The sequence below is a fragment of the Podarcis cretensis genome (genome assembly GCF_951804945.1).
Source record: "Podarcis cretensis genome assembly, chromosome: 8".
NCBI classification, from domain to species: Eukaryota; Metazoa; Chordata; class Lepidosauria; order Squamata; family Lacertidae; genus Podarcis; species Podarcis cretensis.
The window spans coordinates 21,120,204-21,145,406 of NC_137177.1; the positions used below are offsets into that span (position 1 = coordinate 21,120,204).

Consider the following 25,203-nt stretch of genomic DNA (forward strand, 5'->3'; position numbering starts at 1 on the left):
GGAATTGAAATTGCCGTTCAGTGATTGGATAGTTACAGAAAGTTGTTACCGTTGCTTTGTAGTTGATCTCTATATAAGAAGGTTGGCTGAACCCTTCAGTTCAGTTCTGTTCTGGCCTGTGAATAAACAAGAGCTGTCTGAAGAATCGCTGTGTCGTCTGATATGTTCACCCACAACTTAAGAGAAAGCCACATCAGGAACAAGGGGTTAATAAAGAGCTACAGTGGGATCTGCTGCCCCTGTGGAACTTGCCACCTGAGGCGGTTGCTTCACACTGCCTCTACACAGACCTGTTCTCCTTAGTCTCAAGTATTGCCCCTTGTAGGACCCAGCAGGGTGGAGGATGGGGACTAAACAAGAGTACGTTCGCTCTGCCTCTCATTGGCTCTAGTGCCACCTGCTGTTGACCTCCCTGCCTTCCTCCCTACCAGTTCCAATGGGCACCAGCCAGCACTGCCTAAACTAACTGGCTGCCTCAGTGGAGGGTTTTAACAGTGCTGCCAGCTGCCAGTCCAGTTGGCACACCCTTCACCTCTGGTGGCAAATTGTCTTGGGCTGGCCCTAGCAGACCACACTAGCTTTTTTTCTTCAGCCCCATTGTCAGAAATAGTGAGGCAAAATCACAGGCCCTAGACCAGGCTGCTAAGAAGGACGCTAAAGCTACAAATCTGATCTGGTCAAAATGGCCTCTGTCTCTGTTGTCAGAATGAGGGGATAATAAAATCCAGGGCTAAGTACAGATACTTTTATCCGTTCTCTTTCCATGCCACAAGAACCACTGTGTGAGAACCTCCTTCTGTAATCCTCATAGAACTCTAGCCCAATGGTTGCCATTAATTTAACTCTGAATTGATTTTAGAATGAATTGATTTTAGAATGTATTTCAATTAATTGATTGTGATTTTATGTAAACTGTGTTATTTTTACTGTTGTTAGCCACTCTGAGCCTGGCTTCGGCTGGGGAGGGCAGGATATAAATAACATTATTATTATTATTATTATTATTATTATTATTATTAACTAGTCTATTTATTACAGCATAAACTCATGCCCGCCAACATTTCTCTAATGAAAGCAAGGATTTCCTTTCCCTATTCATGATAATAATAATTTTAATATTTGTACCCCGCCCATCTGACTGGGTTGCCCCAGCCACTCTGGGCGGCTTTCAACATACTGTATATAAAAACATAATAAAACATTAAACAATAAAAAACCTCCCTATACAGTACTGTCTTCAGGTGTCTTCTAAAGGTTACTTATATCCTTGGCTCATAACTCCACACACCCCAACATTTCTCTGATGAAAATAGGGGCGTCCTAAGGGAAAGTGGGACATTCCAGGATCAAATCAGAAACTTAGATGGCTTCTGTAAATCCGAGACTGTCCCTGGATAATAAGGACATTTGGAGGGTCTGTAAACTATGCTATGGACATGAACCGACGTCATCAAATATTTGCATCACGTTCCTCCAATATAATACTCTGTTTGGCAGGTTATAAAGTGGGATGGTTTTGCATTTGACCAGACTCACTTATGTCTGCTGAAAATAAATGAGGTGGTTTTAACACCACCCCAAGAGAACTGGGACAACATCCCATTCTATGCAAAGCTCTTCAAATGTGTACAGAGTACAGAGGTGGTGAACAACAGGGACAAACAGTTGTAAAGGAAAAGAGGCGCCGTCAACAATCAATCTCTCTTCCCAGGGAACTCTGGGAATTATAGCTCTGTGAGGTGGAGGGGGAAATAGGGGTCTTCTAACAAGTATTTTTAGGATTAGACCCATAATCTGCTGTTTCAAATCAATGCTCAGATTCAGCTGACGGCCATTAAAAATAAATGCGCTTTTCAAAACTGCTGATTGAGTTGCACTTATCCCTAAATTGGATTGTGGCTGCAAATAGGTATGTACATTTATTTATTGATAGAATTGCCTGCCCCGTTTTCCCATTAAAAAAGTGAAATGCTCAAGGCAGCTTGCAATGAACACACACACAAAAAAACACATCTTCCCTGCTTAAAAACTCAAGAGAAAAAATAAATAAAGCCAGGGCTGTATCCAAATAATAAAAGAACATTATTACTAAAAGCGATCAACCTCAACCCCTTTAAAAAATGAACCTCACAACTTCATTTCCACTCTGCTTGTCTGCCAGGGTGCCTTGCAAGCTTTCAAAGTCTCCTTGCAAGGGAAATTCCCGTCCCCAGCTAACCACCCGGAGGATCCAACTATGTGATAGCTCTGGTCAGTCAGCCTTTTCCTGGGTGGGGCATCAACCAACTGAGTGGCAGAAAACAGGTGGTAAAATCTCCCCCCCCCCCGGTCCTTCCTGCCTCCAATCCAGAAAATCCAGTCCAGTTTTCTGACCCCCCTCATTCCCTACCCACTTTGCCTGGGCAAATATATAAAGGGCAGCCTTAAGATTGTTGCACCTTGCAGAACAGGATACAGCTGGCTTGTCTGCAGCTAATAGGTGAGTGGAGGCTGTAAGCCGGGAGGTTTTGAGGATGGAGAGGGGCCCATTGCTGCCTTTCGAAACTGCAGTCCCAAACTGAAGAGCTGTGATTGTTTCCATGTATGTTCTATTGTTGTTTAGTCGTTTAGTCGTGTCCGACTCTTCATGACCCCATGGACCAGAGCATGCCAGGCACTTCTGTCTTCCACTGCCTCTCGCAGTTTGGTCAAACTCATGTTTGTAGCTTTGAGAACACTGTCCAGCCGTCTCGTCCTCTGTCGTCACCTTCTCCTTGTGCCCTCAATCTTTCCCAACATCAGGGTCTTTTCCAGGGAGTCTTCTCTTCTCATGAGGTGGACAAAGTATTGGAGCCTCAGCTTCAGGATCTGTCCTTCCAGTGAGCACTCAGGGCTGATTTCCTTCAGAATGGATAGGTTTGATCTTCTTACAGTCCATGGGACTCTCAAGACTCCATGTATGTACCTTCCAACATTTCTCTGGTGAAAATGGGGACATCCCAATGTTTCTCCAATGAAAATAGGGACATCCTAAGGAGAAGTGGGACATTCCAGGATCAAATGAGGAACCGGGACAGCTTCTGTAAATTGGGGACCGTCCCTGGAAAATAGGGACACTTAGAGGGTATGTGTGTAGAGTTCTTATCAGTGGTGACTGCCTTCTGATAGCAAAGTCCTTCCAGAGTGGTAGCCATTGCAGGGGAAAGCGTGGAGTCTTGTCGCACCTCAAGACTAAGCTTTTGTGGGCGAGATACATCTGATTGCTTTAGCTGAGTTGCCTCAAGTGGGGCCATTTCATTTGTGCGATGAAATGGAACCTTCCAGAAATGGTCAACAAGGCTTTATTGCAATCCAGCTAACCTCCTCAGCCTCACACAAAAAAGGTGTGTGAATATATTTGCAAAATTTCTCGCTGGTCCTGCTTTTGTGCCTCAGATTCGCCATCAGTTTCCATCCAGGTGGCTGAGAGGAGTGTGGTTCTGTGCACACCATACATTTCAAGTATGTTGCTTTCCCCAAAGAATATTGGGAACAGTAGGCTGCCCCTCACAGAACTACAATTCCCAACACCCTTAACAAACTACCGTTCCCAGGCTTCTTTGGGGGAAGCAATGTGCTTTCAGTGTATGGTTCATACACAGCCGAAGTGTGAGGCTGGTGGCAAAATTCTAGGTCTGTGGTACGGAGGGTTGAAGAAAAACAACAGAGGCTAAACTTCAGGATGGCAGTGGAGAATATTCAATTCTCATTCAATGAATTTATATACCAGGCTAAATGTGCACGAAAATTTCATCTGTTAGTGAAAATAACATTTAGAAATGCTTTATAGTTGGGGAGATTGCTTAGCAAAACTGCATGCAAAAACTGGTATATTAGAGGGGAAATTGCCAATGAATTTTCATGAAGACTTTAAAAAATCAAATCACAAACTGATGTGAAGAAGTGAACTTAAGTGTGGAAAAATGAGAAGTGTGAATTTTGAAGGATGCCTGCAGTTCACTTCACATATTGGTTTGAAGAAGCATAAATGCACCTTTAAATGTTCTATGTCTGGTTCAGTGCTTATCATGTTGATAGAATATATCCCAAAATTTCCATTGAAATGATGGTATATGGCGATGTAGCGTATTTTTGAGAAGCTGTCTGGAACATGAAACCAGTCAAGAGAACCTAGAGGCAATTACTGCCTGGGAGTAGACACCATAGAGCACAATTTGTTTTACTTCAGAGTAAACACACAGGAAAGGTATTTGTTTTTAAGACAGAAAATGGCCTGCAAAACCACCTTTCTCTCCAGCTAAAATTCACACACTGACTACAATGCACAAAGCGCCTCTGAAATGAAAATAGCCAATATTTACTAATTTCCAGATGCTGAACATTAAAATGATAATAAAATGTGCCAATTGGTTCCTGTTTAGGAGATACAAAGATGGTCATGCCTTGAGTACATAATTTCATTTGGCGGCACTGTATTCTTTGAAGAGAAACACTTAATATCTTTAGGTGCCAAGCAAAAACATTTCTCTTCAACCAGGCATTTGGCTGATTAACATTCTATGGCTTTTGAAACATGCTTGTGGGAAAGAGTTGTTTGTTTTTGCTTTATTATGTATTTTGTATTCCCATTTTGTATTTTTCTGTTGTGAACCACCCTGGGATTTTCGGATGAAGGGTAATACACAATTTTAATAAATAACAAGAACAATAATAAAGGCAAACTCTCTCTCAAGAAGGAGGGCAGTCTGGGTTTCAAATAATTGATTCCAGCTAATTAGGCAACTCTTTGACTAAATGCTTCTAGCCAGAAAGCAAGTACCTCCAGAATTCTTAAATCCATTTGCAACCCAGTACTGATTTTGGGCTATTAGTTCTTGGTAGGGCCATAAGGCAAGGTGAACTGACTACCTCGGGTGGCATGGTCCACAGGGGCAACAGATCTGGTCTCCAAGGAATGCATCGCTTGCTGCTGCTACAGCGAAGGTTTCAGCATGCTCCTTGGAGGATGGACCTGCCGCCTCCTTGGCAGCCCCCACCCATGCCACCTTGACAGTGACTAGGGGGCACTGCTGATCTCCTCCCACCCCTAGGGAGAAGGTGGTAGGGACTGCCCTCTGGGGTCTCCTGGGGTCTGCACCCATCTGCACAATTCAAAGGGTTGGTGCTGACATTTAAAGCCCTAAACGGCCTTGGCCCAGTATACCTGAAGGAGCGTCTCCACCCCCATCATTCAGCCCGATCACTGAGGTCCAGCGCTGAGGGCCTTCTGACGGTTCCCCCACTGTGAGAAGTGAGGTTAGAGGGAACCAGGCAGAGGGCCTTCTCAGTAGTGGCGCCTGCCCTGTGGAACACCCTCCCATCAGATGTCAAGGAAATAAACAACTATCTGACTTTTAGAAGACATCTGAAGGCAGCCCTGTTTAGGGATGTTTTTAATGTTTGATGTTTTATCGTGTTTTTAATATTCTGTTGGGAGCTGCCCAGAATGGCTGGAGAAACCCAGCCAGATGGACGGGTATAAAGAATAAGAATAACATCATCATCATCATTATTATTATTATTATTATTATTATTATTATTATTATTAATTTTATTTGCTGGCATGTTCCTGAGCAGGCCTTGTCCCCTCCATGCAATGACCTTTGATTTCCTTTTCAACCATTGGGTTAGGTTGATTTGATTCCACCACCCCTTGTTCTTAGCATAGATCATTTTGTAGTTTACCTCAGGTGCCAAAATGTCTTGGGTCCTTGGTAATGCTTGGAAGTTGTTTGGCTTCGTTTGGTGGAGAACCTAACTGGTTCTTCTTCCCACCTTGAGTGCTTTGACTTGGCTGGAAGGTGCCCTCGAATTCTGATCTTGCTCCTCTGAATGGAGGACAGAGAGCTGAAGGTTGCCTGTTGTACAAAAGCAAAATTTGCATTGGTTGCTCCACCCACGCGTGTCCCTGGCCCTGCCCACTGCTGGCATATGGCCCTTGGAAGGTTGCCCAGAAGGGAACGTGGCCCTTGGGATGAAGAAGTTTCTCCACTCCTGGATTAGATGGTATTTGGCCTCTGATTTTCATCCCTTTCCATTAAACAGAAGGATGTAGGAAGAACCCTACAAGATTGCACCCAGGTAAAGTGTCCTTGTGTCCTACTGTGCTGACAACAGCCTTCCAACCGAAGAGCCATCAGAGGACAAACTTCTGTCCAAGGATAGCTCTCCAAACTAAGTCCACAAGGAGATCAAGAGGGGTCTTGTAGTGGTTCATCAACAGTTAGCAATATTTGGCCATCTCCCTGGTGCCATGCAATACCAAAACTGGTGTTTCCCTCTTGGAGAGGGAGGGTGTGGCAATGTGTACTCTGAATAACTCTGAGTCGCAGAACACTGGTCTGTTCACCTTCCTCTCCCTGCAAAACAACTCTGGAGGAGGCAATGTGGATCGCCAGGAATCCCTGCAATGCTGTCCTGAGGGTATAGCTAGCTCCACCAGTTAGACCTGCCCTTTGTGGAGCCAGCTAGGCAAGAACTGGTGCCTGGGGACAGGCGCTCCCAGACTGGAAAAAACATACAAACACCAGACCCAGCCAGGAACTTCCTCTTCCCTTCAAATCTCTTAAGGACTTGGGTTGTTTGGCTCCATATGTACCCTGCCTTTATCCATAAATTTGGGGCAAGGTTTTTTTTTTCCCCCTAAAGACTGTCCCATCATACAAATCCCTGGTCTGCTAGGTCTTAAGATACACATGTTTGCAATGCAGATACATTTTAAATTAATCTGAATTTCTGTTTGGCCACCAGATTTTTTCTGGTTCTGAGAAGGGTGCCATCACCTGGCATCCTTGCATACCCACCTCAGCTTCAGCACCCTTGCAGAAGGTCCAGTGCTGATCCCTGCATGAGTTCCCTTTTTTTAAAAAAAAAGGTTCTGGTATTCTAAGGAGTTCCAGGCAACTGAATTAAAATTTGTCTTAGTTTTTCACAATTGGTCACTCTCGAGCATTGCACACAGGCCTCTGGTACTATTTTAGAAACCTGATTTTCCCACTTTCTAGAAAATGCAGGATTAAATGGTTCTGAAATATCTTGGGAGACACCACGAGTCCAGGAGGCAGCACAGGACTGTTTGCAAAAGGTCTTTCAAACAGCCTGATATTGTTCTTTGAAGCTCTGATTTTCAGGGGTTTGAGGATCAATGCTGGGAGGGAGAAATAATTTTCAACTGAAACTACTGCTAAAAAAAATTCACCATCACCACCATCATTTTAACAGCTGTTTCAATGGAAGCTGCTTCCTCCTCCTGGAGCAATGTGCATTCCTTCACCACCAACTAATGGCCAATTGAGTGTGCTTTGCTCCAGTAAAGGAACCATCAGGAACTCCCTTTAAGGTCCTGGTGGGTCCTTCGAAGCTTGCCCAAAATGAAAGCCTGTGCTGGAGGTTCCCCATCCCTGCTGAAGAGAACTGTGATTTGCTCCCTATCATGAAGCACTTTTCCTGTGCAAGATGGGTCAGGGGTGGTAAGTTCACTCCTGAACACCAAATCTGATCCTCCAGAGCAAGGTTTCCCAAACTCCAGCTGTACTACAACTCCCACCATCCCTATCTAGTAGGACCAGTGGTCAGGGATGATGGGAATTGTAGTCCCCAAACAGTTGGAGACCCAGGTTTGGGAAACCCTGCTCTAGACCTTTCTATCTGACCCTTGGGGCATCTCCCACTGGCCTTGCTCCAACTTCTCCTCAACTGTTTTTGCTGGTTAGGATGAATTCTTGAATACTTCTTTCTCACCTGGGTGGAAGATAAAGAGGAATGTGTGAGTGTGTGTAGATACTAGCCTACTGTAGAAAGGTAAAGTTTGCATTTATTGGTCTGCTTACTTTTGCCTCTGGCCCCACCCACCACTAGCATGTATGTGGCCCTTGGAAGATTTCCAGAAGGGATTATGGCCCTCAAGCTGTCAAAGGTACTCTCCCCTCCCTCCCACCTGAGACAGGTAGCAACTGTTCCTGTTTAGGTTAACTGAGTCTTGAGTTCTTTGATAAAAGGCCACTGAGTTGATTCACTGGAGTAAAAACATAGTGGTGTGCCTTCATTGCAAAGGAAGTTTTGCATCCTACCCTGAGCTCTTCTGACTCCCAGGAATGTTGTGGAGTTCCCTAAAACCTACGTATTTGAGTCCATACCTATTGGCTCAGTTACCTGCCTCCAGACACATTTAAAATAGAAAACAGTTACTTCTCTTCATATACAAACTGTTAAAACAGTGAAACATTAAAATTGATTTCTAGGAATGGAGTACAAAATAAAACATGTAATAAAACTCAACATTTCAGCCCAAAAGCTCACGTCAACCCAAGAAGTCAGAAATGCCATAATCATGGCCAACGTTGAAAAGACTCTCATCCCAAATGCTGTGTGATCTAACCTGGTAAAGATGGTCCTTAGATCAATCTTGCCATTCGATCTTCTCCATCTCTGCACACTGTTGGATACGGATGTTTTGGAAGGAGCACTGACCAAGCTGGCTTAAGCGTTTCTCCTCTATGCAAACTGAGACAGGAGTGGTGGAAGTGAACCATAATCCCAAGTCTTTCCCATTGGCTTTTCAGGATCACCTTATTTCTTTTGTGCTTTTCCACCTTCTACAGAACCTGAGCAGCTGTTGCAAGGAACCTTTCCTGGGAAACATGGAGGAGAAGAGCTCATCTTTTGTCGTGGGGCTGTTGGTGATGGGCAATGTGATCATCATGGTGAGAGTGCTGAAGCTACCATGTTTGTAGGTAGAAGGAGAACCTATGGGCTTTTTGGCTTAGAATCTGGTGTCTTAACCTGGGGCACTATAGCCCTGCTAGCAGAACTTGTGTCAAAGGAGAACTGGCATAGCTCTGCGGTGGAGCATCTCCTTTGCTGATCAAAAGTCCCCATTTCAACTGTCTGCATCTCCAGTTAAAAGGTTGAAGGAACAGATAATGGGCAAGATGCCTGCTGGAGAGCTACTGCCAATCAAAGTGGAGAGCATTTGGGCTGTGGGCCATTCCATCTGCAGGTCCCCAGATGTTGCAACATCTGGGCACCCACAGTTAGCAAAAGCCCACAGCCCAAATGCTCTCTACTTTGGCCCTAAGCCTTGACCTTTGACCATGATGGCTGGGAGGGTGATAGGAGTTGGACAAGTCCAAGGATTCAAGGTTGGGCTCAGTGGAGAAATAGGGTTGTATCTAATGCCAGTCCTGCTCAGGGGAGACCCATTGAATTTAATGAGGCAGGCCCCTCATTTCATTGGGTCTACTCTGAGCCATACCCTGCTGGCTACAGCTCCTATTTTGAACATCCCACAAGGCAGCTTGCTATATCACAGCTTTCTCATATTTACGCAGCTTGCAGGACTGGCGCTTTACGCGGAGTCTGTCTGGGTAACAGCTGATCCCTACAAGGTCTACCCCATCATGGGAGTTACAGGAAAAGACGATGTCTATGCAGGTGCCTGGATCTCCATCTTCACCGGCTTTTGTTTCTTCTGCGTGTGCGTCTTTGGCGTTATCAGCCTTGTGAATGGCAACCGCCTGATGGTGTTACTGGTGAGTAAAGCAGGGAGGGGGAAGGGACTTTACCGAATGCTCATCTTCCCCACCCCATCCCAGCTGGAATCTCCTGCCATTCCTTAGCAGTGTTTGGGGACAAGCGATGGAGTCAGCTTTGACACGCTTCCCCTTCTGGTGGGAAGAGTGCAAGATTGCTGTGGGTGACAATATGGAAAACTGAAGGCATCTGGAAAGAGAGAGCTGTGGTTTGTGATGTGTGTTCCACCTTTCCCTATGTAAACTCAGAGAGAAGTGGGGCTGGCATCAGTGGCTTCAAACAGTGCTTTCGAAACAAACCCTCAAAACTTCAGTTTGGACTCCCCAGAAGCCTCTTTGTCTCCAGCCTTCATGTTTTGCCTTGGGAAAGGAAGGTTGGCTTGCTAAGGCCCTAGTGGTCAGCAGTCTCCCTACCCGCTTACCTGGTTCTTTCTCCTTGTCTTCAGTATCTGGTGCTGATCCTGGTTGTCTACTTATTTGAGTGTGCTTCTTGCATCACGTCCTACACGCACCGTGACTATGTAAGTACAAGCAGACCAGGGAGAGTCGCCCAACTGTGCCTGCCGCTGGCCGAAACTTGGCTCTGTCCAGTTTGAGAGAAAGGGTGGGCCTGTGTCATATTTTAGCCCAGGGTGGTAAATCTCCAGCCCACTAACCCCCAACGTAATTTTCAGGTAGTGGCTGCATCACCACAGGGAGGTGACTGGGCTGAACACCAGCAAAGGCAGAGCAATTTTAATTCTTATCACAGCACTGGGCTAAGCAGAGAAATGTTAGTCTCTCTGCTCTGTCCAGCACTATGATCAGGAGGAAAAATCACCCAGTCCCTGCTCATCAGATGATCAATCTAATGATTGGGGGGGGGGGTAATAACCATAGAATCATAGAATCATAGAGTTGGAAGAGACCACAAGGGCCCTCGAGTCCAACCCCCTGCCAAGCAGGAAACACCATCAGAGCACTCCTGACTATGGTTGTCAAGCCTCTGCTTAAAGACCTCCAAAGAAGGAGACTCCACCACACTCCTTGGCAGCAAATTCCACTGTCGAACTGCTCTTACTGTCAGGAAGTTCTTCCTAATGTTTAGGTGGAATCTTCTTTCTTGTAGTTTGGAGCCATTGCTCCGTGTCCGCTTCTCTGGAGCAGCAGAAAACAACCTTTCTCCCTCCTCTATGTGACATCCTTTTATATATTTGACCACGGCTATCATATCACCCCTTAACCTCCTCTTCTTCAGGCTAAACATGCCCAGCTCCCTTAGCCGTTCCTCATAAGGCATCGTTTCCAGGCCTTTGACCATTTTGGTTGCCCTCCTCTGGACACATTCCAGTTTGTCAGTGTCCTTCTTGAACTGTGGTGCCCAGAACTGGACACAGTACTCCAGGTGAGGAGTACTGTGCTAATTAACAGTGCGTCTTCTGTGTGTGTGTTTGTAGCAAGCACCCAAGGCACAACCACATGTGACCTTTGAGATTTCATTGAGGGACTTTTCCTTTGTTTTTGTTTTGTTTTCCTCCCTTCAAGCTCCAAGACTCTGTTTGTCCTCCTGGCCTTGTGCTCCTTCTTGGAAAAGCCCAGAGGAGCCACAGATACTGTCAGTATTGATGGTTTCATTCTGCAAACTGAATTGCACTTGTCGCAATTTTAATCTGAGAACCAGCCGCCCAGTTTATGGCCTATGCCCTTTGTGCATAAGTGCAACGCCCCCATTCGGATGGACCATTGCCACATGGATGGTGCAGATGAGACCAATGCACTGGACTGGTATTCTTGAAGCATCCTCTGAACCAGCCCACTGTCTCTTATGAGTCTAGGCTTTGCCAGGGGGACGGGCAGCTGCCCCCTAAATAAAGCTAATAAATAATAAACTTAATAAACTTAACTAACAGCTCAGTTTTGCCCCCTACCTTCAATGTAAATCCTGGCTACTCCCATGGTCCAGGTAGTTAGCGTTGCAAGCGCTGAAGCCTTTACAAAGAGGTTTTACAAGTAAAGCTAAATTAGTTGGAGTTACTTTTTATGTGTCCCAGTTAGGCTACAACCATGGGAGCCAGGTGCGTATATTCTTGAAGAATATCAGAAGTAAGTGGGCTGTTAATTTTTTATTTTTTTTTAAGGTCTATTTGGCCTAATAAACTAAACACCTTAAGTGATCCCGTTTCTCTCATTGTAGAAAACCAACAAAACCTAGGGTCACATCCATACCACCCATTAAAGCACATTTATAGCACTTTAACAGTCATGGCTTCCTCGAAAGAATCCTAGGAAAATTAAGTTTACTCCTCACAGAGCGTAAATTCCTGGAATCCTGAACAAACTACAGTTCCCAGGATTCTTTCGGGGAAGCCCATGATTTGTTTTTGCCTAATCCCATGATCCCCCCCATGATAGTTTTTCCTAACCCCATGATCATTTTATGGAACGAAGGCCTGTCATTTTTCTTCTCTGCCAGAAGCCATTGTGCCATGCATTTTTACACAATCCACGTTCTTTACAAGCAGAATGTTCAGAACATATGGGTCTTGTAAAGAAAGGACATGGGCGCTGGGGAATGTGGCTGACCAGCATTCTCTCTCCCTTCCCCACCCAAGGTGGTTTCAAATTCCAAGCTAATAACCAGACAGATGTTGGCCTTCTACTCGGCGGACACTGACCAAGGCCGGGAACTCACCCGCATGTGGGATCGTTTCATGATGGAGGTAACATGCCCCTTCCCAAACTACCACCTCTGGGGGGAGCAGAACTGCCAAGAGCTGGCCAGCTTGCGACTGAGAATGTAAGAGGAACCTGCAGGATCAAGCCAATGGCCGATCTAGTCCAACAGCCTGTTCTCACAGCAGCCAACCAGGTGGAAACTCACAAACAGTACCTGAGCACAAGCTGCCATTTCCAGCAACTGGTATTCAGAAGCGTTACTGCTTCTGGCCGTGGGTTTTCTTGCTGAGTGGGGAAATCTCTGCTTTCCAGACAGTGGCTGGCTGAAGGGCAAAGTAGAAACTTGCATTGCTCTTCCTGCAGAAGAACCCACTCCTGGAGGCTAATAGTAAAGGTAAAGGTACCCCTGCCCGTACGGGCCAGTCTTGACAGACTCTGGGGTTGTGCGCCCATCTCACTTAAGAGGCCAGGGGCCAGCGCTGTCCGGAGACACTACCGGGTCACGTGGCCAGCGTGACAAAGCTGCATCTGGCGAGCCAGAGCCGCACACGGAAACGCCGTTTACCTTCCCGCTGGTAAGCGGTCCCTATTTATCTACTTGCACCCGGAGGTGCTTTCGAACTGCTAGGTTGGCAGGCGCTGGGACCGAGCAGCGGGAGCGCACCCCGCCGCAGGGATTCGAACCGCCGACCTTTCGATCGGCAAGTCCTAGGCGCTGAGGCTTTAACCCACAGCGCCACCTGCGTCCCACAGGAGGCTAATAGATTAGTATTAATAATGACAATAATTTTCTAATGCTGCATCAAGCAGCACAAGGGATGTTGCCTTGGCATGCTGAGGCTGGGGAATCACAGACTTGTAGCATTGGAAGGGACCATGAGGGTCACTGAGTCCAAACCCCTGCAATGCAGGAATATTTCACCCAATGTGGGGCTAGAACCCATGACCCAAGAGTCTCATGCTGTCCCTCAAGGAGCCTGTCGCCCTCCTAGGCTACCACTTCCCTCATACTGGTTGAGGCTGATGTGAGTTGGACATCAACATCTGCAGGGCTGTAGGTTGCCCACTCTGGTGTAGGTCCACATAATCTTCTTCCTGCCTACCTCCTAATATTAGAACCTACCTTAAGCGATGGAAGCATCAGGGCGTAGCGTATCCATGTTTCTGAAGGCAATGGTTCTCTTATGTACATGTAAAGTCTAGATCTGCTAGGAAACTGATTTCATGTTTGTACAAGGCCCTCTTGAATAGGAACTTGAGAAGCTGCTTTATGCCTTTGGGTCAGACTCTTGGCTCTCCTAGGCCTTGGACAGAAGTATTTCCCTTCCCATCCCCTGATCATTTCCACTGAAAACTTCCGGGTTTGCATCTGGGCCATCTGCATACACAATGTGTGCCAGCTCTTCTGCAATCGACTGCCCTCCATACATTTTGGACTACAACTCCCATCATCCTTGACCACTGGGCCATGCAGCCAGGGGCTGATGGGAGTTGTAGTCCAACAACCTGGAGGACACCAGATTGGAGAAGACTGACATTTGGTCTTCTTCTGAGCTGCAGCCCTTCCCAGATATTTCTAGGAAGCCTCAACAGAATAGCCTCTCCCCATATGAACCAACCCAGACCCTGCAATCATCATGTGAGCCCCTTCTTCGTGTGCCCCTTCGCAGAGAAGTCCAGAGGGTGGCAACATGAGAATGAGCAGTGGATCCCCGGTTGTGGAATGCTCTCTCCAGGGAGGCTCGCCTGACACCATCATTATATATCTTTAGGCACCAGGCGAAAACTTTCCTCTTTAACTAGACCTTTGGCCTTTAACTGTCTGTGGCCTTTCAGAAGTAGAAGGGATATTTTTAATGTATTTCGTTAAAACCAAGAAGAAATGTATCTATGTGGGGGGGGGGTTGTCTGTTTGGTTGGAAGTCGCTTTGAGTTGCCCTGGGCAAGATAAAGTGACTAACAGATTCAATAATAATAATTAAGTGACTAACAGATTCAATAATAATAGCCAGGGAAGGCATAGCAAACAAGCAAGGGATCCTCTGCCCAAATAGCTACTGCAGTACAAGGTGTTAACACTAACTGGGATGCTTTTTCCACCTCCAGCAAAAGTGCTGTGGTGCCAATAATCCCATGGATTGGGTGAACTACACCTCGGTCTTCAGAAGCAGGTACCCTGAGGTGGTGGCCCCTTGGCCCTTCTACTGCTGCAAGCGTGATCGCAACTTTGTCATGCTCAACGAAGAGGGCTGCAGACTGGGTCACGTCGACTACATCCATACCAAGGTACTGTGGTCCTCAACACCTTTCCCTAAGTTGCCTCCCATTCCTGGGCATCTTCATGAGAAGTACAGAACTGTCTGCCCTGGAGCAAAGTCTCCCTCTCAAGGTCAAGGCAGGCCTCCTTTTTGGCCCCCGGGGGCAATTGTGGCACTCTCAGCATCTCCTCATCAGGGAAGATCTCAGTGGCTCTCCTCCCTTCCTCCCTTAGGGCTGCTTTGAGCACATCAAGCACGCAGTACAGAGCTACGCCTGGGGAGTCTCTTGGTTCGGCTTTGCTATCCTCATGCTCACGGTGAGTGCTAACTTGAAGGGCTTGTTTGGGGAGGAGGTGGAAGGAATTTGCTGCCACCAGATGTGGGATGGCCACCAGCTTGGGTGGTTTCAAAAAGATGACTAGACCATGGAGGATGGGACTGCCAGCGTTCACAGCTACTCAGGATATGCCTCTGATTGCCATTTCTTGGGGGTTGCAAGCAGGGAGAGTGCTGATGTACTCATGTCTGGCTTGAAATCTTCGCAGTGGCATTTTGAATGGCCACTGAGAACACAATGCTTGACTAGAAGGGCCTTTGGCCTGATCCATCAAAGCGTTTATGTTCATGAAGAGAGTCAGTGGGCTTCTCCACATGATTTATTCACCACTCAAACTGAGTTTGCTTGCACAAAGATCTCCTTCACATTATGCTGTAATGCGGAACGCTTAGTAACTCCTAAACTCAATTGGATTTATTTTCATTATGTTTCAATTCCTGTTATTTCTCCTGTTATTTGAAAAAGAGAAGCACGTCCTTGTGTAATGACTTCCTTCTTGTCTCTGGTTCGCAGTTAGGATTAAAATATTGCATGCATGTTTGACAGTTTATGTGTAAGAGAAATGATGTGATGGGTTACAGGATCCCATATTTAAGTATGTTGTGTACACAGCCCAGTGGTGTAGCGTGGGTTGTCAGCACCCGGGGCAAGGCAAGTAATTTGCACCCCCTAACTTGTGGATTTGCGCCCCCTAACCCTAACCCCCAGATGTTGCGCCTGGTGCGGCCGGCCCCCCTGCACCCCCCACGCTACGCCACTGACACAGCCCAGTGCAACTCCTCAGAAGAAGACTTCAAACATGGGTGGCCAACCTTTGGCCCTCCAGATGTTGCTGAACAACCCGGTCATCCCCAGTCGGCACGGTCAATGGTCAGGGAAGAGTTGTAGTTCTGCAACTTCTGGAGGGCCAAAGGTGTGCCAAGTAACCGTGGTGCAAAAGAAATTGTAATGACATGGTTAAGGGAGGGGGAGTTGCAGTCAATTTTGTCATACGTTGTCCTCTCTTCCACAGTGCCCTGTTGTTCTCCTGGCTATATACCATTACACTACAATGTGAGGAAAAACCCAGCTGCTCGAGCTGAATTTGCCCTATGATGGGGAAGGGTGGAGCCATCTTCCTACACCTCCAGGCAGGGCACGGCATCCCGATTCATCCTTGTGAGGAACCTCCGTGGGGTTTCCTTCTATAGTCACACTGCACCATAGCATGTTCTGTAAGGCTGACTTGCTCCCCACAAACTTGACTGTGGCTGGCTGGTGTCACTGCCGGACACCTTTAACTCTGCCATCCTGTCACTCAAGTGTCCTTTAGAGGAATCTTCCTAACCTTCTTTTGTGAAACTTTTTTTTATTAAAAAAAATGTACAATAAATATTTGAAATCCAGAAAAGGTACTCTGTCCGTGTGTGTATATTTTCTTTTTGAGAACTATGGCATTTAATCTGGCTTGTTCCCTTACTGGAAGGCTACTGAGGAAAGGGGCAGCAAAAGGCAGGCGGGGATCCACTAACAGATCTCACTGTGATCTGCAGTAGATCAGCAAGGGCTTTCCATTTCCAGTTGCTCTAACAATAGCGACAGCAATAAATCTCCCACCACCATCGCCACCTAATTGTATAGGCAGATCACCCCTAGGCATGTCAGAGAATTCCAGTGGAAATGGTAGCAAAAATTGCCAAGGTTTGCTTATTTGTGCCACGTCCAGATTGGAAAGCAATCCAAGGAATAGGATTGGTACTCACCACTGTTGCTTTCAATCTGCAAATGAGACTCAATTGCTTGTGTGCGCACACACACACATCTGCATTGCGTTTCATTTGTACTGAACGGTAAAATTCTGCCACAGTAGACAGCAAGATGAATAACAATAGCTTTTGTCAGAAGCAGAACTGCAGCAGAATGAAAGCACAGGTGCATGTGACATAGGATGGCACAGAAAACGATGCCTTTTTCACATCCCTAGTCATCACAGCACACAGATTTAACAGCCCTATTTGTCCACCTTCAGCTAAACCAGAACCTGGCATTCAATTAAAAATATATATTTTAAAAAAAGTACGCCTAAGTGTATGGGGATGATGTACCAAACTGGAGCCAGCCAGGTCCCACCTACTTCCAGTTTGAAACTGAAGTTAGCAAAATGAATGTCCAACTTTATTATACAACTGGTCTTACGGTCATATTACTTCCCTTCTCTTTTGCGTCTCCCTTCCCTGCCCTGAGCAGAAAACTACATCCCTCTTGAGGGAAGAGGCATGACTCACTCGATTACCTCTTTCCAAATTCCTTCTCCTCTCTTACTTTCCCAGGATGCTGTGACATGTCTTTGCCAAGGAACTGTGCTGGCTGGGGGCCCACTTTCATCCCAAGCACCACCAAACCTGCAGGCTCAGCCCCTAAGAGCCAGCTACAAAGTTCACAGAGTGACCCTGGGCAAATCACCATCTTTTATCTTAAACCACAATGTGGCTGATAGGGTAAAATGGAGGGAGGGCGATCGGAGAATGCCACCCTGGGCTTCTTTAAACTGGGTTTCACTTGGTGTACTCTGCATTTGGTGACTGCGGCAGCTAGCGTTAATGGGCATGTGTGAACCTGCTATCACAGGTTGTAAAGACCGGTGCTAGAACTTCCAGGTCACTTCCTACACCAAGGGCTGTCTAGAACATGTGTGAATCAGTCCTCCAGTTTTAGAAATTGTTTTTCTAATGTCACTCTTTGGTAGTCTGCAGCAAGGCTGGGTGGGTAAGTAAAGAAGTACAACACTGTGTCATCAGAGCTCATTTTGTGCCAAATAGATGGTTAAAGTAGGGAAGGGCATTTAAGGCATGTAAGCCCATGTTCTCGAAGCTACAAACATGAGTCTGACCAAACTGCGGGAGGCAGTGGAAGACAGGAGTGCCTGGCATGCTCTGGTCCATGGGGTCACGAAGAGTTGGACACGACTAAACGACTAAACAACAACAAGCCCATGACTTCCCCCAAAGAATCATGGGAAGTGTGGTTTATCCCTCATGGAGCTACAATTCCCAGCACCATTAACAATCTACAGTTCCCTGGGTTCTCTGGGGCAAATCACGCACTTTAGATGTGTTGCGTACATGCAGCCTATGTTCTAAACACACATTCTTCATTAAAATAATAATAATAATAAATGACTGCAATGTGTGAAAAGGCTAAAAGATACTATAAAAAGCTCTCTCTGGAAACTAGCCAGCAGACTTTACAAAACTTTAAACAGCATGAAAATTCATCCCCCGTTGACCTGGGAAACTGCCCAGAGAGGAAACATCTGGGTGCGCTCTAAAAATAACAGGTGTTCATAAGACAGTGCATGAAGGAGCATGTGTTGAACTTTACAAAACAAAAACCACCAACTACCAAGGGCACATAGACAGCAAATCCTGGAAGTCATCCACAAGAAGAGGAATGGAGATGGTATGGCTTCCTTCTTCTTCCCCTTGGAAATGGCCTTGACTTCTGGTCATCGTTGGGCCTACTCCTCTCACCATATATAGTGAAATAGATGTTGAGCTGAGGAACCCACCACTTAGCCTCACTGTTTGGTGGTGGTGTGTAGGAAACAACTATGACCAACCTCCTATTTCACCCTCAACATCCGGAATTGATAAAAGGAAACCAACAGCAAAATTGAGCTGCGGCCAAGTACCACTGACATCCCTGGTCTATTGGTGCAAATGTGTGGATGGTGTCATATGGTTTAGTCACCTGATCGTATCGGACCTGGTTGCATTTGGGTGGAGACAGGAGTTTCATGTGCCTGCTTGGCTATTTCTAAAGAGAAAGGAATGTTCGTGTCTAGCTTCTGGGTTGGTATGTCCTCTGAGCAGATAACTTTGGCTGGCGTAGGCCCAGAGGCAACCCCTAGGCAGGCTTGAGGCCTGGAGACCTGGTTGGTGATAACCCATGACAGGGCCTTTTTGGTGGTGGTTCCGTGTTTGTGGAATAGCCTCACTAGAGAGGTTCATCTGTCTCCCACATTCTTAACCTTTAGGAAGAATCCAAAAACATTCCTGTTTACCCATGCATTTGGTGGCTGAAAGATCTGGCAACCCTGAAATTATAAGCTGCAAGAGTATGTGATTGTTTTTGGAGGCTTTCAACTGGTTTTTAGAAGGTTGTTTTTAGAAGTTTAAATTGTATTGTATTGTATTGTTGATGTGTTTTTCCGCCCTGGGCTCCTTAAAGAGAAGTGCAGGATCTAAATTTCAGTAGTAAGATGATGATGATGATGAAGATGATGATGATGAAGATGATGATGAAGATGAACATGACCCCAAGCGACACAAGCCCTGTTTTGTCCCATCCGTCTCCTTGCAAGCAGAGAGACCACATGCCCAAGCTGCCAGTTTGCCTTTATTTGTTAATTGGTTTTGTTTTAAGCCATTTAGTACAAGAGTCCAGGAAGAAAGGGAGGTTGATTCATATCCGAAAAGAAGGATGCAGCACATCAGGGTAGTGAGTAAATGCTGGCCTTTAGAAACACAGGCACAGACACACGTGGCAGTGACAGCTTCACAGCATCAGAGATTGTGGGACTGCCCCTTCCCCTCCCCAGAACCCTTTGATGCCAGACCCTGGGAGACATCACACAGAGGAAACAATAGGAAGCAATCCCTTGGTGTTTTGTTTGTTTGCATGCAGGCAGCAAAACGAGGTGGTAGAATGCCAAGGGGAGTGAGATAACTGCACCACTTCAAGCCACAAGTGGGGAATACCATTGTTAAATGCTTACCCATGAAATGCAGGAAGAAAACCGGCGCATCAGGGAGGCAATTCCTTGCACAGCCTGTTTTCCGTTGTGCTACTTTCTACTTACAATTTTTTCCATTAGAGTGGCCAGATGTAATGCAAGAGAGTTGTGCGTGTGGCAAGCGACACATGCTGAAATCGGCTACACAACTCTTAAAGGCGCAGGAGCCCTCTTCCTCTTTTGCATTTGGCCACTCTGATTTTTCACATAGGGGACTGTTACAAAAATGGGACACCCCAGACACATCCCACCTGCAATCTGTGGTGGTACAGTCCGCTCTACCATCTCAGAAATGGGTTGTGAACCATCCGGATAGCCTATTTGATAAATAAATGCCACTTCGCTCTGCTGCAGGTCCGGCCCAGCCAAAGTAGGTCTCACCCATTTTCCTGCCAAATGTACAATTGAATAGTCGGTCTCCCAGGTCAGGAATCATTTTCAGGGTTGCACAGAACATTCTATTTGAAAGGCACAGTGGTTGCCCCGAAACTGCACCTACATCTACAATCTAATTCCCCAGAAGTTCAGAACAGCAATATGCACCTTGATCTCCCATGGAAGGTATATATTTTTATGATGATCCTGCTGTGAATGCCCAAAATTTTGTCACATTTACATAGGCACATCAGCAGACCCAGGCAAAAGCTGTGCATGGCTAGAACACATCTAAATACAGCTATCAGCAGTTGTCTGTGTCTGAAATGTGTATTCGGGCATTCTCAAAAGTCATCTTGGGTTATTAGCATTTACTTGTGAATATGAGCATCCCCCAAATTTTAGACATCCGAGCTGCAATCCTAAGGCTCTGCGTTGTGGGGGACAGGACTAAAGGCAGTTCTTCTGCCTGATCCAACATCCAACAGAAATGAGATTGGAGAGGTTCTGCTGTGCTCCTTTGTCCTTTTCTGCTTTTTGGTTGGTTTGTTTTTAACTAATTCCATCCCATTACTCCAGGGAGATTAAATAAAAAAGCAATAAAACACACCAGCTCCTGAACTGGCAAGAGATTGAAAGATCTGTCCATTTTGGTTCTCTCCATTTCTCCTTTTCTCCAATCTTAAATTCGGTTCTCCACATTTGTTCAGCAATTTTCAAGTTAAAAAGTAATCAGTGTGAAAATTCACCAGCATGTTAGTGCTGATTTCTTCTAAGAATAATCATTGTATACGGTTTCCACTTGTCCCCCCACTTTCCTCCAGGAAAACCCACTCTTCAGGGTCAAATCAGAGCAAACATCAATTGGGATTTCCGTGGATTGATATTTGCTCAGATCAACGCTTAAAGAGTGGGTTTTCCCCAGGAGAAATGGCAGGGCAAGTGGAAAACCTCTTGGGCTTGGGCTTTCTAGGCACAGGAAAAGTGCATGTGTGGACAAGCCCTAATACACACAATTCTGCAAACAATTTCTCCTAATTCAATGCATTTTTGTATGTCTCTTTCACAAATGTATTCATTTTTATGTTTCAGTTTTCTTATTGTTTTGGAAAGAGCATATCTGATAGATTTGGCTCTAAACGCAAACTGAATCAAATTTCTCCCCCATCCCTACGGAGCTGGTGTAATTTATTCTCTTCTTTGTAGGGTATTCTGGTGACTTCCTTTGGTTCACACCCTCCCCAGTTCAGAACTCCCTCTCAATCTCTCCATCCTTGGAAATGGAAACCAGATGATTCCCATGGCCTCTGAGATGCCCTTCCCAAGGGGCCACAGGACTGCTCTGCCCATGTAGCAAATAAATATGCAGCGAAAACTCCCAAAGACTTTCCACCCCAACACAGACCAGGGCCACTGGTTTCAGTTCCAGCACCATGCTTTACGTGGGTTTTTAGACACCAGTTTTTTCGGAATGTGCTCACACATGTTTGCAATGCAACACAAGAAGCAGCCTGCAATGAACTGCTCCTATGTAAAGCTAGGAAATAGAAGAGGGTAAAGGACCTGGGGCAGTCTGGAAGTCATTGCCACAGCAGTAGTACAGAAAGAAAGAAAGAAAGAAAGAAAGAAAGAAAGAAAGAGCAAGATTAGTGCAGTTTCTGCAGTTAAAACAAAAGGTTCAACTGTCCATCAGTCCTGGATCCGAAACTCTTAAGTTAGGGCACACGTTTCACACTGAAAACCATATTAGAGGTGGAGAATTATTTCCAAGTCATTTGCATATCATTTTATACATACACGAGTATCATCTGCTTTAAGATGGCCGGTGCCTGGTAATGTAGAGGGAAGACCTGGATCTCACCACAAGAGAATGCCAGCCAGCTGGGGTGGCCAAGATCCAGATATGGCTGATCCCAAACCTCACGAGGGAATCCAGAACCTTTGAAAAGTGGCTTTGAAAAGACGAGGTTAAGGCTGCAATCCTATGTGCACGTCCCATCAAGCCAAGTACAACTTGACTTCCAAGTAAACATGCAGTAGGATCAGGCAGTTAAAAGCAGGGCATGACTTTGAGGTCACACAGAGTTCAGTGGGGGAGTGTTAACGGCATGCTCAGCTTTACTCTGATTGAAATCAATAGGACCCAAATGCGTGTGCAATTTGTCTGCATCGCGCTCAGGCAGTGTTCTGATTCCCCCCCCCCCCAGTGATGTGGGGGCAGGAATCGCCATCAGTAATTGTTTTTCTTCCTTAAAATTAAAAAAAGGAATCTGACATCATGAGGATTCCAAAGAAGCCTACAGGCCATACAAAAGTGCTTTTGTGGAGTGGGAATCGCATGGGGCGTGTCACCTGTGCCCTTGCATCAAGGTGTGATTGGTCAAAAGGGGAATAAGGCATAGATTCCCCTCCCTCCTTCCTCCCACCCCACATACCTAAAATACTGTCCCGTGAAATATATACAAACATCACAGACGCATACACACGCACACCCACCAATTCCAGACAACACAACACACATACCATATAGACATGGATACCCAACTCTATGTCCTCCCAGGCACACACAAACCCAGTTCCCAAACACACACGCACACACACACACAAATTTACATAAGCATCCCATGCCAAGCACACATGCATCTTACCTTCCACTAAAAGAAACAAACCCACACACGCAAACCGATATACAAAGACCCTCCAATCCTAAGTAAACTCACAAATGTGTAGCTGACCTTCCCCTTGCCTGCCTGCCGTCCCTGAAGTTTCTGGAGCGCCAAAGTCTGCCTGGCTTGAAAGCCACAAACACATGGTCTGGGAACAGGAAGCAGGAGGTTGCCCAGTCACATTACTCTAACGAAAGCTACCTTGTACCCCCTGGCACATATGCAAGAAACCAAGAGTCTTGTGCCTTGCTGTCTCGCCAGGAACTGGGAAAGCAGTAGAAAGGGGAGTGGGTGGGTGCTGTTAATGTTTTAATGGGGTTAAAACAACAGTTAAAAAGTTAGAACTCATCCTGGATGGAAATACTCGATTTTTTTCTTAAGGGGAGTGATCAGTGTGCCGTCCATCCCCAGCTTTCAAAGAGCCTGTGATATCACCCAGCGATGTCACGCAATAGCATAGCTAAGTGAACAGCGCCCCACTGTGCCAGCTCAGGGAACTGCACCTCCAGGAGCACCGCCAGCCTCATCATTCGGCTCCCCTAGACATCACCTGCCGGCGATGTCTTAGGGGCAGTGTTACCGAAGCAAACCAGCTGACGTCACCCAAGGGTGGGGTTCAGACACATCACTGTGCCCCTTTGCACTGGAGATGAAGGACCTCCTCTGGAGGTGCTAGGAATCCACTGCTGGCAGTGGAGATTTTGGGGACGACGACGACAAGAGATGTAGCATGGAGCGTAACATAAACAGCCATTATGGCGAAAAAGAGGCTTAAAACGATGTGATCAAAGGCTCTGCCATGATGTCATGCCGGTCGAAGTGTGGGGGACATCATGCAGGGTTCCACAGCTGCCTTTGGAGATCTGTGTGCTCTCAAAACAAAACCACAGGCCAGTCCTCAAAACAGGCAGGCGCAGCAGCCAGCGAGGGGCCTGGGCACAACGTTCCTGGGACCGATAGCGACACATCCTTCCTTCCAACACCCACATCCCCTCCCCCTGCGCCCTCCCCACAGCAAACAGTACCACAATATAATTCCATAAACACCGGTGGGGGAGAGGAGGGGGCAAGGACCCGGAGCCCAGCCCCGAGAATCCAAGCCTGGCGGCCTTCTCAGCAGTAGCTGTGCGTCTGGCCCTCTGTGTACACTGTCCAGCTGGGCCCCAGGTAGCACCCAGACGGAGACCCCTCCCTCCTCTCCACGTTGCCGTACTGCGGCGGAGACTCATCCAGCTTCCGTAGAGACGAGGCGGGTGCCGAGGCCTGGCTCCCCGGGCGGGCAGGGGGTCCGTCATAGGTGATGATGGGCTCCGGGCCGTAGGGGGAGCGGCCCCAGCAGGCCGGAGGCGGGCGGTAGAGCTGCAACAACGTACGGCTGCAGGGCAAAGCATCCATGAGGTGGCGGTACTGCCCCGTGGCCGGATACCCCCAGCCGAGCCTCTGCTTTTGAGGCAAGGGAGGTCTGCTGTGGTGTGAGAGAGGCTGAGGGGCTCCGGGGTCAGAGTGGCTCCGGGGGTGTGCCGCTTCAGGTGGCGGGGAGGGCGGAGGGGTGGTGGACGGGGGCTCAGGGAAGGGTATGTTGACGTAGATTGGCTCTTGGCGGACTGTCACGGGAGGCGTGGGCTGGGCGTGCGCCCGGGGGTTCTTTAAGATGGGCTGGAGGGAGGAGGGCGCTGGGGGGAGGAGGGGCTGGCGCCACGGCCGCTCGAAAACCCCGTAAGAAGCGTTGAAGGTGGCCAAATACTCCGGGGGAGGGCAGGAAGGCCAGGGTCGTGCCAAGCCTGGGTATGCAGGAGGCTCCCCCACAATCTCATAGTAGAGATTCTCGTGCTCCAGCTGGGGAGGAGGGGGGGTCCCGTTGACCCCCACCCGGGAGGAGGCCGGAAAACGGCCATGGTGCCGGAGCTGGTGGTCCGGGAGGTAGGCCTGGAAAACAGGAGGCCTGCTCTTGAGGGGCAAGTGGCCGGCGGCTAAGGGGAAGTGCGGAGGAGGCGGGGGTTTTGGCGGGGCAAGAGGCTGGCTGGGCAAGGGGTAGGCGTCTAGAGGTTGACGGGGGGCAGGGCAGGGCACAGACAGGGGAGGCGGCTGGTGGCGGAAGCTGTAGGCACCTGGTGAGGCAGGAGACGGGGAGGACAGGTGGTAGGAATCTGAGAAGGACTGCGACGGGTGGTCTCTCTGGGCGAGGTCAGCAAGGACCCTCCGGTAGGGGGAAAAGGAATCCGAGCTGCTCGGGGGGGACGCTTGGCTGAGAGGCACCTGGAGAGAGATAAAAGCAAGGGAGGTGGGGTCATGATTAAGGACTGGGGTAGAAATATCAAGTCTATTAAATAATAGGTAAAGGGATCCCTGACCATTAGGTCCAGTCGTGGCTGATTCTGGGATTGCGGCACTCATCTCGCTTTATTGGCCGAGGGAGCTGGCGTACAGCTTCCGGGTCATGTGGCCAGCATGACTCAGCTGCTTCTGGCAAACCAGAGCAGTGCACGGAAACGCCGTTTACCTTCCCGCCAGAGTGGTACCTATTTATCTATTTGCACTTTGACGTGCTTTCGAGCTGCTAGGTTGGCGGGAGCAGGGACCGAGCAACGGG

General features: G+C 47.4%; 2 protein-coding genes across 4 annotated transcripts in view; one reads left to right on the top strand and one right to left on the bottom strand.

Annotated features, from left to right (window-relative positions):
* Window positions 1–2,325: 2,325 nt before the first annotated feature.
* UPK1A (uroplakin 1A) lies at window positions 2,326–16,192 on the top strand. 2 transcript variants are annotated; one of them, XM_079986370.1, is made up of 8 exons: window positions 2,326–2,479; window positions 8,619–8,720; window positions 9,348–9,548; window positions 9,995–10,069; window positions 12,140–12,247; window positions 14,310–14,489; window positions 14,695–14,778; window positions 15,811–16,192. In XM_079986370.1, the coding sequence occupies exons 2-8, from the start codon at window positions 8,658–8,660 to the stop codon at window positions 15,853–15,855; spliced, it is 756 nt and encodes a 251-aa protein (XP_079842496.1). In that variant the 5' UTR covers window positions 2,326–2,479; window positions 8,619–8,657; the 3' UTR covers window positions 15,856–16,192. The 2 variants fall into 2 exon arrangements, with proteins under 2 accessions (XP_079842496.1, XP_079842497.1); XM_079986371.1 differs by lacking the exon at window positions 2,326–2,479 and adding an exon at window positions 7,662–7,818.
* Window positions 16,193–19,157: 2,965 nt separating this feature from the next.
* The window catches only part of ARHGAP33 (Rho GTPase activating protein 33), a 50,174-nt gene continuing 44,128 nt past the window's right edge, over window positions 19,158–25,203 (bottom strand). For both annotated transcript variants that reach the window (XM_079985901.1, XM_079985900.1), the window contains one exon: window positions 19,158–24,869. In XM_079985901.1, the coding sequence (XP_079842027.1) occupies window positions 23,727–24,869 (1,143 nt within the window). In that variant the 3' untranslated portion in view covers window positions 19,158–23,726. The remainder of the gene's footprint in view (window positions 24,870–25,203) is intronic.

What these genes read in the sequence shown, in the direction of transcription:
- UPK1A (XM_079986370.1), top strand. Translation starts at nt 8,658, where the DNA reads ATGGAGGAGAAGAGCTCATCTTTTGTCGTGGGGCTGTTGGTGATGGGC. An exon ending in CCTACACGCACCGTGACTAT is followed by an intron (nt 10,070 to 12,139) that starts GTAAGTACAAGC and finishes TCCCCACCCAAG; the next exon opens with GTGGTTTCAAATTCCAAGCT. An exon ending in TTGCTATCCTCATGCTCACG is followed by an intron (nt 14,779 to 15,810) that starts GTGAGTGCTAAC and finishes TCTCTTCCACAG; the next exon opens with TGCCCTGTTGTTCTCCTGGC.